This window comes from Paralichthys olivaceus, chromosome 6 (assembly GCF_024713975.1).
Source record: "Paralichthys olivaceus isolate ysfri-2021 chromosome 6, ASM2471397v2, whole genome shotgun sequence".
In the NCBI taxonomy this organism is placed as follows: domain Eukaryota; kingdom Metazoa; phylum Chordata; class Actinopteri; order Pleuronectiformes; family Paralichthyidae; genus Paralichthys; species Paralichthys olivaceus.
In genome coordinates, this window is record NC_091098.1 from 9,657,931 (window position 1) to 9,674,954 (window position 17,024).

General features: G+C 40.1%; 1 protein-coding gene across 3 annotated transcripts in view; it reads left to right on the forward strand.

The window, feature by feature from the left end:
- Positions 1–17,024, forward strand: part of mtcl2 (microtubule crosslinking factor 2) — an 83,669-nt gene that overhangs the window by 43,519 nt on the left and 23,126 nt on the right. For all 3 annotated transcript variants that reach the window (XM_020089521.2, XM_069526478.1, XM_069526480.1), the window contains exons 5-7: positions 10,679–10,741; positions 15,233–15,400; positions 16,357–16,510. In XM_020089521.2, coding sequence (XP_019945080.2) covers positions 10,679–10,741; positions 15,233–15,400; positions 16,357–16,510 — 385 coding nt within the window. The remainder of the gene's footprint in view (positions 1–10,678; positions 10,742–15,232; positions 15,401–16,356; positions 16,511–17,024) is intronic.

Here is a 17,024-nt window from a genome sequence, read left to right on the forward strand (position 1 = left end):
CAACGGCTGAAATAAGAACCTCACAATTTTGTGTTATTTCCCCTCTGTTGTGTTAGTTGTTGCACTGTTAGAACATAAACTGCAGAGGTGCATTTTTAGCAAGAAATGTCAAACCTAATCATGTCATTTAATCCTTCAGTTTTAATTAAGATTTATTACAATAGATTGATTTTTCTTTATAATAATATAATAGTGCTTCACCCAAAAAAACACACATTCAAACACATAATCATTTATTTTAAAACTAAGAAAAACTCAATGTAGATAAAACAATAAAAACACTAAACAGGAATTTGAGCATGACCTCCTAAACAATAATAAAAACTAGAATAAGTTAAAATCATAATTTAAAGGAAGCTACTATAATACTTATAATAGAGCCTCTTACAGTCCACCGTGAATAGTTTTCATATTGAGATATTTTATTTAAATAAATTAAGCTTTGTGATGTGATTTCAGCCCCTTCTTCTCAATGGTGGTTTGCTAATTGTTTCGTTTCAGTCTCATTAACAAAGAGCTTTCTGAATAACAGCAGGTAAAGTGGAGGATGAGAGCTGTATGAGCGGTTTTCATGAGTCATGATTTGTGTTTTCAGACGTGAGGCTGCCTCGTGTCGACAGCGATTTAAGAGTCTGCATTAGTTTCTTTGTTCTTGATTCGCTTCTCACACAGTCCAACCACCTTCCTTCCGCTCCTCCTCATCCTCTAATCTCCGTCCATCTCTCTCTCCCCCTCTCCATCTCAGACCCTCTTATCATTCACCGTACCCCACGTCCCCCCCTTTTATTTCCCCTCCCTCCCTTCCTTCCTCTTCTTCCTCCTTCTGTCATTTCATTAATGTGTTGCCAACAGGGTGCCTTGGCGACAGGCTGCAAAAGCCGTCGCTACGGCAACGTATTATTCTACAGCTGTAGAGGCGTTTAGTTGGGAGGGTCAGGAGGGGGTGTAACTGGATGCTGCTGCTCAGATTGGTGCAGGTCAGACAACCAAATATTAAATTCTCCAGATTATGAGCAGCTCCTTCTCGTTCCATGAAACCCTATTTTCAATTTGTCCAACCTCATCTCCCCCCTTTTTTTTATTCCCATGTCAAATTTCATAATGCTATTTCTCCTATTAGGTTTTTGTTAGTGGGAAACACAAGTCAATTAATAAATGCCTCAAAACCAAAATAAAATTGTGTATATACATGACTTTAACAACAGCTAACAAAATTATTAAATGTAACATTTAGTCCTTTTGTTGAGCAGTGCTGCCGTTATATAGAGCCTACAAACCTTGATTTTCCAAGGTTCAGGTGTGACCAGGTATTTCTCTTTAATTTCTTCACTTCTCACTGCACTTTTGGTAGAAGAAACATATTTCTGTTGAGTTTTTTTAAACTGCTGCAATCAAACTTGCAGAAGCAAATTTTTCTCTTTCTTTAACTAATCAGCCAGTTTAATGAAAAATGTATTTTTAACTCTCATAGTAATTTATACGTTCAAGACACAAAGGTTTCCTCTTTTTAAGTTTGAGGACCTTGTGTTAAATTAAATTGTGTTATTATTATTATTATAATAATTAGCCCTTTAATAAACATTTAGGGACAATAAGGACCCAGAGGAAGGACTGGGGGGAGGAAGGACTGGGGGGAGGAAGGACGAGAGGTTTGATGTCTGCCACACACACAGACACACACACTACATTTTATGAATAAATTAACCACACACTCACCATGAATAATTCAGATCAATACACACCATTCAGGTTGTACTTGAGGGGGTGCTCATTTGTGCTAGGTCACCTACTAACACACTGCCTTAATAAGCAAGAGTGTCTGGAGAAGCATGCACACACACACACACACACACACACAGACTAACACTAGTGGATATACACACAAGCCTATTCTGAAGTGGCTGGAAGTGAACAGTGGTCTGCTAACAAAGAACTGGAAATCCTCCCTCCTCTGGTCCCTCCTTCCATCTTCACATGTTCCTCCTCTCCTCTCCTCTCCTCTCCTCTCCTCCTTCCATTGTTGATTGTCGTCTCTCTTTGTGTGTTTGCAGTGTGTGTTTGTGCATGTGTGTGTGAAGAGCCAAAGTAAACAGAAGAGGAGGAGGAGACTGTTTTTGTTTCGTTAAAGCCTGTTGTTGTGCTGATGGAGAGGAGTTAGAAAACATGGAGATAGGGCAAAGAGGGATAGCATAGCTTCTTCACATGTAGAGAATCATATCCTTCTCCAATCAGTCATGCGCAGCTTTGATGATGTGCTAATGATATGCTAATGATATGGTAATTGACCATTCACTCTCTTAGCTTTAGCTGCACAAGCAAACGGGTGCGAGCTGAATCACTGTTGTGTTACATCGTGCCAGCATTCATTTTGTACAGCTGAAAACACAGAAACAGACATGATGAAAACATGCCGGGCTCAGATAATGTTTGTGACACAAACCTTCAAACAGAATTAGCTCTTTGTGTCAGACAGCAGCAGCAGGACTGAAACACATTCGCTGCAGGTAGAACATCAGGTTATAGCTTCAGGTGATTTACTGGGAAACGGTGGCTGAATCACTGCAGGATCATCTGCACATTTTCATCCAGCCTGCGGCAGATTGATCAATACAAATTCTTACATCAGCACACTGCGTTTAAGGTTGATTTCTTGAAATTGTATTTAATTAAAATTTATTTGCCAAATCACAAAATACATTTTTAATAAGGCATTTTAAATATTAAAGGCAAGACATTACTTACCAGTAATCGGGAATAATAATAGATAAGATCAAATCTAAAAAAAATCATAATAGTTAAATGTATGTAGCTCAAAAATACCTCATAGCACCAACATGAAACGACACTGGAAGTACTGTACTTGGTTACAAGAGAGTATTGATCCAAACCGAACATAATCGATACAGACAAGATGGTTTTCCTTCTGAGTCAGTCTGAGCCGCAGTGTGGGATAGTTTGTATTGTTCCACTTCCTTGGCTGTAGGCACCAGGGGAGAAATCAAAAACAACAACACCTGATTTGTTTCAGCCACAGTCTGAGGGGTCCTGTTTTCATCTCCCTGACAACCAGAGCAAATGAAGAGAAACAGATTAATATTTTTCACTCAAGTAATTCTCCATCTCTTCATGTACTGTATCCGCTTCAAACTGCCTTTCCATAGCTCCTAGAATAATGTCACAAACCCTTTCGGGCAATGTTGGACCTGTCCGCCTACGTCACCTGCGAACACGCTCCGCTGTTATCTCTTCATTTCTGTCTCCTTCCTGTCACCCTGTTCATCTCTCCCTGAGGACACGAGCAGAGAGGCCGGTGCATTTGACTAGAAAGTTCAAGCTGACATCAGCTAATTTCTAAACTCAGGAGGGAAAATGCTTCAGTGTTCTACATAATCCTTTCAGGTTTTTCCTTGACCCGTTTTCTGAATAAGGTAGTTTTTATGACTGCATGCACTGGAATGACACTGATATTCACACATTTAATGAACAGCTTGTTTAACTTCATGGACCTTTGGAGTTCATCTGTATTTCTGGTCAAACAGTTTGATGGTTTTGGAAAAAATAAATCTATTCTGAGGCTAAAACATGGGAAATGATTAGTACAGAGCTTTATGAGCAACTGGAAAAGATAAATTGAATTCATTTAAAACTTATCGGCAACATTGCAGCACACAAAGATGCTTCATGCTTGAAGCTCTGTCAGTAAATGAGCTGTTTATTTCCTAATTCAGCACCAGTGGGGCTGTTGAAATGTTTTCACAACATGTGTGTTAAAGTACAAGACTGCAGAGTGTGAAGAAACAGCGTGAGTGTATATTAATGGGCTGAGCAGACAGGAGATGTGCTTATCTGCTCTTCTCCGTTGTACTCTGAGCTGCTTTCCTCCGACTGGAGCCAGAGCTGCTTAATGCTGCATTTGCATCCAAGGAATTCAGTAAAAGCTGTTATCAAGTGTGACTAAGAATAAATATGATGTTAGATGTCGACTCACACTGTAACAAAAGTCCATTATTTGTGTTTTTGTGTGAATTTGATTGGATTGCTTTACCTTGCCTAACGGCAGGATATTCTTTCCATTCATTTAGCTACATTTTAAAATAAACCCAGAGAGATTAAAAAACAGCATGCATAGGTTTCCTGTCCTCATTAATGAGCTGAATTAAATATTTGTTAAAGCTTACTCTGATTTGTTGCTTAGCTGGGGCCTGGTGCTGTTTAATTATCTCCCTCAGTCCCCACAGTCACTCCTCTGTTCCCCTCCATAGACACACCCAGAGTGTCCTGTTCTTTCAGGCTGAGACTGGCCCCTCACCTACCATTGTGTGTGTGTGTGTGTGTGTGTGTGTGTGTGTGTGTGTGTGTGTGTGTTGCTGTATGCACTTCAAATAAATCAATTTCCATTCCAGAAACCCACACTCTCTTTCTGCACACACACAAACACACACCTTCCCTCAGTATTCTAGCATATCTGATCTAATTTCTTTGTGACTTTGCAGCGGGGAGGAGTTTTCTTGTGCCACTAACAGACAAGGAAGCCAGTAGTTGAGAAATGAAACTGTAACATCACCAGCGACAGTGGTTTCTTTTTTGGCTTTTCACAATAAACCTGCAGCTTAAAATGATGTGTGTAACAAAGAGTGGAAATACACAGTGGTGTCAAGGCCAAAGATCAGAGCTGTGTCCAAAACACATGGATGTAGTTAAACAAATACAGTAAACTATGTTACTGCATCTGGGGAAACTTTTGCCTTTCTGATCACGTAGAGATTCAAAATTGTACATTAGGGTGCTCTGTTGGTGGCAATTTACAAACCCACCACTAGATGCCACTAAATCCTGCACACTGAACCTTTAAAATACTGGCTTCATAATCATTTCGATCATTCATCGAAGGAGGAATGACGCCCACAAGCTGTGTTGAATGGGTACGATCTTCTACTAGATGTGCTTAAGGCTTTACAGCGCTATGTCGCCCACGACTGCGGTGTGTAAAGATGATGCTGGTTTTGACCTTGGTGTAACAGAGTCACTGCTATCCCTTCCTGTTTGGTATTCACTCAGTCAGCTCTTAGTGTCTACATTTTTTCAGACAAATGCTGTGGGCTCGTGTTGTTTCAGTCACACCACTCTGAAGTCTCAGAGCCACTATAACGAAGAAGCTTGGAAATGATCCCTTTTAGTTTGAAAACTCCCGGTCTGCGTGTTAGTCTGGACAGGCTGAAACGGAGAGGTGTTTGGAAACCATAACGTAGACACTCACAAGCGCTTTCTGATTGGGTCTTTTTGGTCATGATGTAACCTTTGCTGATTCGTCAGGCTCCTATCACATGACCCTCTTCCAGAAGAAAACAACCAGCGTACCCTTGGCTATAAGTGTAGAACACAACACGGATAATCAATCACAAGTGTTGCTGACTCATGTCATACAACAACATCCCGTTGACACTGGCACGTGCACATGCCTATTGTAGGTGAATGATCACTTGATCTGCATTTTCAGGCCTGTGAGTATGGACAGGGATTAAAACTGATACAGAGCCAAAATGCTTGTGTGGGCAGAGATCGTTTTAGTCTGAAAACACTGTTTGCCTATGTAGCCTCAGTCAGTCAGATTAGCCGAATGCTGACTTGTCATAAGAAGAGGATTCTTTGTTTTCTGTACATGAGCCATCACCTTCCAGGGGTACGCCTACACCATTACCCTAAAATATTTTGATGCTGCTGCTCAGTTAGGTATATTAGCTATTGTTGCTGTAATAAGCATTAAGGCCGTTTGTAGAAAGCACCACAGACTTCTGCACAGCAGGAAAAGAGAACAATAAAAGAAAAACACCAGTTAAATGGACATGTACCCTTATGATCCATGTGAACACCCTGGTCCTCTCTTCTTTGCCGTGTGGCTCTCAGGAGTTAAAGTCTGTTGAGGTGAGTCTCTGCACTAAAAGCAAATCGGATCTCTCAGCTGCTTCCTCTCCCATTGTCAGAGAGCAATCCCATCTTTTGTCATTTAACCTGTGTGACAGGCCGTAACCTGAGGAGGCTGTTAAAACCATGTCTGTTTGGAAACCACATCAGCACACTGTAAAAAAACAGGTGATGCTTGTGTCACCCAGACAGCAGGACTCACATCTTAGTTCAGCAGCTTTGAATTTTTTTTGTAGGTGCATTTGCAGCTCTTCTTTTCCGTCTGATAAGGCTGTACATACTATTTTTATTCCCCTGTGTCAATGTTCTTCCATTTGAATAAACTTCATGACATTGCATTTTGGATTTTATTTCAATATATTTAATGCTCTGCTGCTGAGTCAGTCTGTAAGGGATTTGTTTTGTTTTTTGATGAGATGAAACAATGTACAATAAAGTGCATAAAGTATTATCTCAGTGCCTCTTTAATCTTTAACAAACACATTGTAACCTAATGTGTCATCATTCCAATGCAAAATAACCATAAATTGACAAAGATCCAAACTGTCACAATTCAATTCACAGAAATATAGAACTATAAAAACGAATAATAAATAAATATCGATATTGGTGACAGCATATTAGCATATTTCTCAAGTCAGGACAATGATATATTGCTCTATAGATATTTTGTCTCACCCCTAATCATAACCTCACATAGGTCTTATCCAGAGTTTCAACATCAGTTAGTTTAGTTTCAGCATTTTTCACTGTGCTCTTCCAGACTGTGCTGACTCTCCTCGGGGTGTTTGAGCAGGTCTGTCAGTGTGTTTGATCCCGCCCTGCTGTCACGGCTGGTTGGGCAGCAGATCAGATTGGACGGGGAGGAGGACAGTTCTCACCGCTGTGCCTCCTCATCCATGATGCAGGAATGACAACATCTTTCACTTTCTTTCACTCATCGTTTTTTTTCCTCACTCTACCATCACAATTGTAATCTCTCTTTCTTTTTTTCGCTGTCAGTTACCGTCAGTATCCCTCATTCCCTCTCCTGTCCGGATCAGTTTCCGTCCATCCACCAGCGCAGTCGGACAAAGGACTACCTGTGGTGCATTACTGTCTTTAAAAATCTATCTACTTCTCCATTTGTCTTTTCATCCTTTCTCCCAGTGTTTTCTCAAACCTCTCCATGTCCCCTCCCATCAGCACTTCTCCTGTGTGGAATCAACAGTGTGGTTTTTGTCAGTGAAATGTTGCCTGAAAAAAAAAGCTTCAATGCAGCTGCTGCAAAGCACAGCCAGGAGCTGTTAAATATGTTATCAGATAACATGGAAGTCAACCTGCCATCTCATCTGCGTGTAACTGTAGACATGTGGACTCAGAAACATAAGGTGCAGGCCCTGTGTGTGTGTGAGTGTGTGTGTGTGTGTGTGTGTGTGTGTGTGAGTGTGTGTGTGTGTGTGTGTGTGTTCATATTGCTTTTATATAATTGTGTTATATGATTCTGTTTAATGGTAATCCGTCCCTTCGTTTTTGCATAATCAAACGCAGACAGAAACATAACCTCCTTGATGGAGGTGATAAAGTAGCCTCTTAGAAATTGAAGTGACCCACAGACACTGTTCAACAAAGTGACACATTTTATTGTTTGTTGGTGTCAGTGTCAGGTGCTTCTCATAATATTTCATCCTTTCAAAGTAAGAGCATTAGAAGGTTAAAAAGGCACCACGACACTTGATATGTTGAAAAACATTTTTAGAAATGAACAGTATTCACCAATTTAAACTTTGGCATCATCATATATTCTGCTCAAGGCACTGGTTCCCCAGTTGACTGTAAAATGATAGTTCAGGCGGTTTCCGAGCTGATGCAACTTGTAATTGGTGGGAACTCTGACACATTTCAGGCTTAGGCAACATTGTGAGTCAGCATTTTGTGGCTCAGGCTGCTCAGGTATGTACTTGTCAGATGCTGCTATTTTGTATTTTACAGTGAGTAATGTCACAGTCAGGGCATGTCTCAAATGACATATTGGTATTGGTCTTAATGTTTGCTAACATGCACAAATATACAAACTCCAATTTTTATCTTTAATTTTAAGTACTTTCAAAAGTAGCATGTTTTGTTGTATCTAAAGTATTTGCTTTATATTTATACTTATTCAGGTACATCTCTGGAATCATGGTATTAAATATATGTATCAGCAGATATGTCGGTATCTGATGTTTTTTACATCTATTGGCATCAGCTTCCATTGGTCGGGCTCTAGTTTCTACATCAGTATTTGTTGCTGGTAATTCAGCAGTTACTCACACAAGTGATGCTCGGTGTGATATTCAGCGTCATGAGCTCCCTCTCAAGAGTCTAGCACAAATTAATTTCCATCATTTTCTGTCCAAGCCCTTCTCTGCAGCTCAACACTGCTCAGTTAAAAGCCTCATCCACTAGGTCTGAAATCTGTTTCAAGGCTTATTCATCAGTCAGTTTACATCCATTTATAGACTGTTTGCCCCCTAAAAAACTAGGAGACCGAGAGATGGAGGGAGGAGAGAAGGGAGGGACAAGGAGGAGGAGAAGGACAGCGGGAGATGAAAAATTAAAAGGTCAGGAAATATCCCAAAGAGTGATGAAGGGATGAAAGGGTGAGGGAGGAGGAAAAGGGAGGGCAGAGGGGATGAAAGAGATGAGAGAGAGGGGTAGGAGGTGGGGGTAAAAAGAGTGACAGAGTTGTGGAAAGGAAAAATCACACAGATAAGCAAATACTCTTCCAGTTGATGCTGCACTGCAACTCCACCTGGACGCTAGAGAATGTGTTACCCTCAGTGTTTGAACGCTGCAGTGATTGAACAGTCTGAACTTCAAACTTGCACTTTATATTTTGGGAAGACAATGTTAGAAAAAAGGACCCAAGTATTATTTATTTATATATTTCTCTGCCCTCTTTCCTCCCTCCATTTCTTTCTTTTTTGCTGGTGGTTCTTTGCAGAGAGAGTAGCTTGTTTCCATGGAAACGGACTGAGCCAGATGAGCTTCGCTATACTTGCACTGCAGCGTAACTCTGTGTGTGTGTGTGTGTGAGAGAGAGAGAGATTGGTCTTGGCTCTAAAGAGAAGGAACGATGATGATTTATGAGAGTCCAATGCACTTGGCAGACACTTGGATGAGCAGAGGATGATGTGCGTGGATTAGTTGTTCATCATTAGCTCCTATGTTATGTCCATGATCCACGCTTTTGTTTGTCTCTTTTTGTCCCTACCTCACCTCTGTCTTTGTTTTCATATTTCCCTTTAAGCCTTCCTCTCGTTCTCTTTCTCTTCACCTCACAGCTGTAGTTCCACACTCTTATCAGTGTCGATGTGGTAATTAAAATCACCACGGGAATGATCACCATCGCCATAGCAATGGCATCTGGGTCATCTCAGCACAAGAGAGAGAGGAACCGTGTCAGACAATATCCTAGATGTTTGTGTGCGTGCACGTGGCTGCGTGTGTTTGTGTGTGTTGTAACTCTGTCCTTGTTTATAGAACTTGGTTCACAACTTGGAGTTTCAGTGGAGGATGGAAGGTCACATTTTATTCTCTGCCAATCTGACATTTCATTGTTTCTACTAAGTGTGGTTGAGGTTTAGATTAAAAAAATAGCATTAATACAACCACAGATGTGTGATAGAGGTTTTCAGGTTTGCATCAGAATGATTGACACAACACACTATTTAAATCATGAGGCTGTCACTTATAGCCAAAGTCAGTAACTGCTTTATTTTATTCAGCAGTGTTTGTGTTTTTTTCTCAGATACACAAACACTGCTGAATAAAATAATGCAGTTACTCACTTTGGCTATAAGTGACAGCCTCATGATTTAAATAGTCTGAAATTGAAATGTGCCTTAATGTAGGGTTGGTATATTGTCTCTGACACACTTTTTATTGTATCTCTCGAAATCCTCTTCATGTATCATTTGCATCAATAAATAAAAAAGAATGAAATGGTTGGTCGGCGTACCTGCCAACCTACATGTCAGCATACACTACGGAAGCAGAGAGGAAGTAGGCGAGCAAGTTGGGGGGGCGTACCTTTGACGAGGGGGAAGATGGGAAGGGATTGGATATACCAGTTGCATTTTTTTATAGTGTTTAAGTGTAGTTAAGCTAGTTAAGAGACAACTAGCTCAGCTCATAGAGTGTCTGGTGGTGTCAGAACTTCGATGATCTAAAAGTCATTGCTACCATTCAAGAAACTGTTTCAACCAAAAAACGCAACTGTCAACAATCCCGTGCGTCCTGGAGTAGCTGCAGTTTTTGGTTACACCTTTAATGCAAGTTTTTGAAAGTTCAAAATGCTGACTGGCTTGACAGATGGATAGTCATAAAGAAAAAGATTTAAAAAACTCAGTTGATTCTATTGTACGTCTGAGCAGTGGCTGGGAGTTCAGCCTGACAGATGAGCGATGAAGGTGAAATCATAAATGAGATGAATAACTGTCTGGTGAAGGCTATTTAATGCCTGCTTATTCATTTTAGAAGTTGTTTCAAATGTGTGGTCAAAGATATACTACTTTACACACTTTAAAAATACATTGCACTTGCAAACTTATTCAATTGTTAATCAGTAAAATAATTAATTGAAAAGTATCATCGGTTTTATTTTTAAGTAATCTCCTCACTCGCTCGGTTTTTTTCCAGACTGAACTCCTTGTCCATCTCATTGAGGGCAGTTCATTGTCAATGTGCTGTCATGTCCTGTCCACTAATGAGACTGTTTGTGTGTTTGTTGCAGAACTCCCAGAAGAAAAGAGGAGCGCGACCCAACAACAAACCTGACAAGAAGCTCGGTCCACAGGTAACACACACACACACACACACACACACACACACACACACAGCTCACACACAGCTCACACACAGTCCAGCGAATCACTAAGATATACAGAGGGCTTTTTCAGCAACAACACACACACACCACCACCACCACACAAAAATAAAGGGCTACATAGTGATAGGATGAGTAACTGTGTGTTGAGTTGAAACACCTGCAGGATGTGATGGACAGAAGGAGAAGAGAGCAAAACAGAAAAGATGAAGAGAATTGGCTGGAGCAACTCCAGTGGCACTCCCTAGAGAAGGCTGCAAAGACAGTAATTCCTCTCTTGTATCAAACTCTGCAGTGATCCCACGCCACACCAGAAAGAAACACTTTTAAGTTCTTGTGATGCCCTTCAGTGTTTTTTCAATATCTTGAGGTGGTGTATCATAAATCTGCCCTGTCAGATTTCTCAGAGAAAAACAACTCACTTTGTCTGGTTCTTGTAGCTCTGCAGACGTAACAAGGCTCCTTCACAATGAGGTTTGATCTTTTCACTCACCACAAACTTGCATGTATTACATTGTCTCTGTCAGAGTGAGGTCTTGTGAAAGCTGCTTGTTGGGCACCAACCTCCACTGAAGAGGGTAAACTTAATTCAGATCAGATCAGATCAGAAGTACTTTATTAATCCCTGTAGGGAAATTCAAATGTCACCGAGCTCCTGAGAAAGAGGTGAAAGAGCAAAAGCAGGTATAAACATAGTAATATAAAAATAAAGTAAGACTAAAATGAAATAAAAGATATACACAGAAATAAAAACTGGGTATGTATATATTTCCATTTGTACATGAATGTAAGTTAAAGTACACATAGTATACAGTATTAAGCTTTATAAATTACAGTTGTCATTACACAATTTGACAGCCACAGGCAGGAATGATTTCCTGTGGCGTTCTGTAGAGCAGCGTGGGTGGATGAGTCTGCCACTGAACGAGCTGCAGAGGCTAATCAAGACATTATGGAGAGGGTGTGACGGAAAGTCCAATATTGTCCTTACTTTGGACAAAGTTCTCCTCCCCATCACGACTGTGACACTCCAGCCCCCCCCCTAAAGTCTATCACATCTGTCCTTGCAACTCATCAGGTTTACCTGCGTTTGTCTGTAAAACACAGAAAATTTGCTTTTTTTTGTGTCCTTGAAATCTAGACACACTGGCTTGTCCTTTACTTTAACAAAAAATTATCATGTGTCTGTTTCTCTTGAAAAGTGTCATGTTCTTTTCTTGACAGTAACCATGACCACCCACAGCCTTTGGCTAGACAGAGGACTGGGAGAGAAACATAGAAAATGATATTTTTAATAAGAGAAGATGTGTAAGATTGAAGGAGTGGACAGTGGAAGAGAAAGGATAAAGAGCGTGAGAAAACAGGTGACATCAATATTATAGTCAATACCAAGGTGTCTCTGTGTCAATTAGCGTTAAATCCACTGTTCATTTCTTTTCTGCCAAAGGTTATTTAGATATATAAAACAGTAAACCAGTTTTTCAGGATCCTTTCTTCACAGTCATACCAGCAGATTCACTCAGCTGAAACAAATAATACAAATAAAGTGTAGATAAAAATTAATGTCAGATATTCAGTGAGCGTTGCCCGAGGCATCTCTTCAGACAGGTGACTGCAGTAGCTGCTATTATTTCCTCAAACGTTTCAACATTAAGCAGCTCATTATATTCTGTATAGAACCTTCATCTAATACGATAAAGCATTTCCTACAGCGTGGTATTAAAAATGAGGCACAGCACTAAAATATGCAGTCAAATATGAAATATCAAACAGTTAGCATCTCATTTATTCGTGGCAATATACATATTTTTTTCAATCTTTTAGCCGAGAGATATCACGAGGTAGCTCAGCATTTATGACCAATAATTCATGTCTGTTTATGGAGTATGGTTTACACATAAATCTGCTGAACGAAAAGATAGCTTTTGCTTTTGATGCAGTTTGATGCCATGCAATTTATTAGGGGCTATAAAGAATTAGAATCATGCTTCGATATGATCTGGATTCAATAAAGAGAATCAGATTAAATAGAAACTAAACAATGAATGAAATCTTTTGTTTTTCATTGTGGGAAAACATTTATGTGGGGCAGGCAGCAGGATGAAAACATTATTGACGTATATGTTAACACTGGTGCAACCCTGCTGCTCCTGTGGTGTGACTCTCTAATTAAACTACACAGACACTTGATTAACACCTCTTTTTTCACATCCTCCTAAAATCAGTTGTTTTATTCTTAAATTTCCTCCTTTAATCACAAATTGTAAACAGAATTAAGGTGTCAAACTTTGCTGGTGCCACCGACCAAAACTGTCATGTAAAATGTTGCATGTTTGATCCCTCTAGTGCGTGTTTGTTGCCTCTCAGCTCTTGACTCTGCTGTTTGTGTCTCGATCTGTTGTCTCTGACCTATTTCCTCTGGGGGATGACACTCTCACTCTATCTGTCCAAACAAGCTGTGTGGAGTTTGAAGCAGATAAATCAGCAGTTCCTGTTCCATCTCATTTTCACTTCATCCCTTCCTCTTGTCTGGCCTTCATCTGGTCCTGTGTTAGTCATGTGTCCCGGGTTATTTTATTTCTTTTGGATTAAAGATCAGGTCCCAACAATCCCACTCTATATCTAGACATGTTCTTTCTGTTTCTATTCTAACAAAAAAAGTGAACAACTTTTTCCTCAGCTTCGCTTTTTCAAACTCCCCATCTCTTCTTTAGTTGTCAAGATACAAAAAACCTTAAACAATAGTGATAAACTCTTTCGCCTTTGTAAAAAATGGAGTTTGAAGTACATGGGCTCAGGTTTTAAAGAACGACCATGTTCACAGAGGTATGGATTTGAAACAATTCTCCACAGAAGCTGTTTTCAGCGAAGGTTAATTTTCTCACTACCCTCTCCCTGCAGCTTCTCACACCAGCCCTCCTCTTCCTCCCTGAGCCACATACCATAAATGGTTGTAAATGCGTTTAGCCTAGCTTCTCTTAATGTGCTTGGAAATACTCCACAGCCCATGAAACAAACACAGATCGAGCTTCTGAGGAGTGGGTGCACGGGGTCACCTCAGCTCAGCAGTAGTTATAGCTGAGTTTGGGATGTGTTTCAGTGAGAAATGCACATACACACATGAATACCATTAGTCTTCACTTTCTTAAAATAAAAAACTTTACAACACTCCTTGTTTCCTCCTTAATGGTTGAGTTTACAGCTGAATCAGTGGGACATGAAAACATAACAACACCCTGACAGAAACACAGCTATGATTTAATACCATGTATGATCCACGTTGTTTCAGCTAAACTAATAGCAAAGAGCTGCTGTTGAATTCAAGCCCAGTATCAATCTTGTTGTATCTCTTATTTAGTCTCCACGACCAACTCCTGGAAGAATAACATGCTATTTAGCTGCTAAATATAGAAATATGCAATATAAATATAACTTCTGGGGCAAAGCACAAATGACTGACTTTGCTGAAGTTTCTCTCTCTTTGTTTTCAATAATGTGTAAAACAACATGACTCTGACCTCACCATTTGGTTGCTGAAAGCCACAAGTTATTCAATTAGGTCTTTGTCATTTTTTCTTTTAAGTTCCAGGCGATTTTAAATAGAATAAAAAGCCAATTCTTCCCTGTTGAGTTGCAGTACTGTTTGGAGTTGTGGCTCGTTTTCAACTGACCGCAAGCAAAGAGTTTTTTTATGTCTTGTAATTACCAGGGATGATGTCAAAACATCACTGTGATTTAGAGAATACACCAGAACAAAACATCGTCAGCTCCCTGTTTGACCATGCTGAGATTCCAAATTAGTCTGATGACATTCCGGGTTCTGCGAAAAATAGTTGTACTATTAAGAGAATATATATCCTTTTTTTTTATGATTAAGCAAGGAGAACTCTCGCCGGAGTTCTACTCTGTCTTAATCTAAAGTCTTGGACCAAGCAGTCTCATTGTAAAACTGTGAAACCTCTTTGAATACCATGCAGATGTGACCAACATTATATTGCCCACTACCAAACATTTCCTCCTCCACAAAACAGGCAATTTCCTCCCAGACCGTGTGGGTCTTTCTTCAGAATAGACTCAGGTTATTACAGAATCGTTTCAAACTCCTGATATTTATGATAATGTGATAATAAATATTAACTGTTATATTATTTGTTAGACCTACACTTAGATGCTTCATATTCCTCAATTTAAAAGGCTGATCGTCTGATTTTCCTGCTGTAAAATTACACATAGCCTAAGATTATGACTTTGTTCTCAAAACATAATGACTTTCTCATGTAATGAAAAGTAATGAAAGGTCATATGTCAAATCAGATTTTGAAATTCTTGTTGATTAACTGACCAATCCTTTAAACAGGAGTTACAGACATTTCCATGACACCTCAGTACCTCAGCCTCTCTGTGGTACAGTAGTTCTTGTATCAATGTCCCATCAGCGCTCTCTCTGTCCCGTCACTGCAGGAGGACAGTTCAGACCTTAAGTGTCAGCTCCACTTTGCCAAAGAGGAATCAGCCCTGATGTGCAAGAAGTTGACCAAGCTGGTGAAGGACAGCGAGGCCATGAAGGAGGAGCTGGCAAAGTACAGGTCGCTGTACGGAGACGTGGACGCCTCGCTGACCGTGGAAGAGGTGAGGGGTGGATGAGGAGCAGAGAAAGATCTGGACTTTTTACTGTTGAGCTATTTTATATTAGAGGAAGAAGTAATTCAGATCTTACTGTGTCAATGTAACATAAAGATTCATGTGCAAATTAGCACAGACAAATAAGTGGTGAGGGAACAGGCGGCCCCTTCACTTCACAGTTACAGGGTTCTAGGTCCAGGACTGGTTCAGGGAAACGCAAGCAAGTCCAGTTACCTACGTACACATGTACAACTCAAACCACAGTCCATTCACATGAAGGTTAATTGGTGACTCCAAATTGTGAGTATGAGTGTAAATGGTTATTTGTCTCAATGTCTCAACCCTGTGATAGACTGGAGACCTGTGTACCCGCCTCTCACCAGCAAATGGTATGATTGATGGATGGGTAGATGGATGAATGGATGGATTGATAATTGGATGGATGGGTGGATGAATAATTTAGTAATGTAATGTTTTCTTAAGTCTATCAGAACATTGTAGCTCTTTAAACCCAACCCCTTCACATTCCCCCCACTACCAAAAATGCCTGGTAAAACGTTATGAGGAGCATTTGTATTGTTTAACAAACAGCCAAAACACTCCAATTAGATTTAATGAGAGTTGTGCTCATCAAATCAGACTTACTTTTGAACCATTTCAGTGACTAATGCTGAAAACTAAACATCAACAAATATTTCAACTAGTAGAAACTGCTTTCAGTCGTACATGTTATTGATCAGCAGTCGTCAATAGCCAAGACTGGTAATGCTAAAAATTAATATGACAGTTTGCTCTTCCCAAACATGAGCTGAGTAGTTGGGTAGAAGCAGTTGATGATGATGATTCATCATAGCAGTCATAAAAGTCAAATGCTGATTAAAAGTGTGTGAGTGAAGACGTGGGAGAAGAAGAAGGAAAATGTTCCACTCACCTCATGTCTCTTTTATTTGACACCCCCCCAGGTTGCTGACTCCCCCCACACCCGTGAGGCAGAGGTAAGAGTCCACCTGAGGCTGGTGGAGGAGGAGGCCAACCTGCTGAGTCGACGCATCGTGGAGCTGGAGGTGGAGAACCGGGGGCTCCGAGCAGAGATGGATGACATGAAGGGGCCTCAAGGTAGTTTTAGAAACTCGTCTCATCTGACAGTTCTACCTTTCTGTCATTAGTCAGCTCTGTGGAGATGCAAGAGATTTTGAATTAATGGATAGTGCCAGCTAATTTAAATGAGGATGTTATTGTTAAATGTGGATGATACTGGCTTTTTTCTCTGATTTGACTATTATTTTCATGGGAGACTCATATATGACCAGTTTGAATCATAGACTGTATATCAAGATTGACAACGCATCTCCGCCCCCTCCCTTTGTACAAAACCATGCTAACATATCCCAGATACATGTTCCGCCATCTAGCACTTTTGACAAAATTTGAATGCAGAGTCTGAGCAGTAGACTTGTTTAAAATGATCATGAAGTTTAATTAACACCTCAGTTTAATGGAAACATCATGACTCTTGGGAATGAGGGTTTGTTGCAGACTACATTAGTTTTATCTGTGTGTACCAAATAAACAGTACAATCCTTATACTCTGTGTTACAATTTATTCCTTATGCTGTGGGTTTTCTCCTAG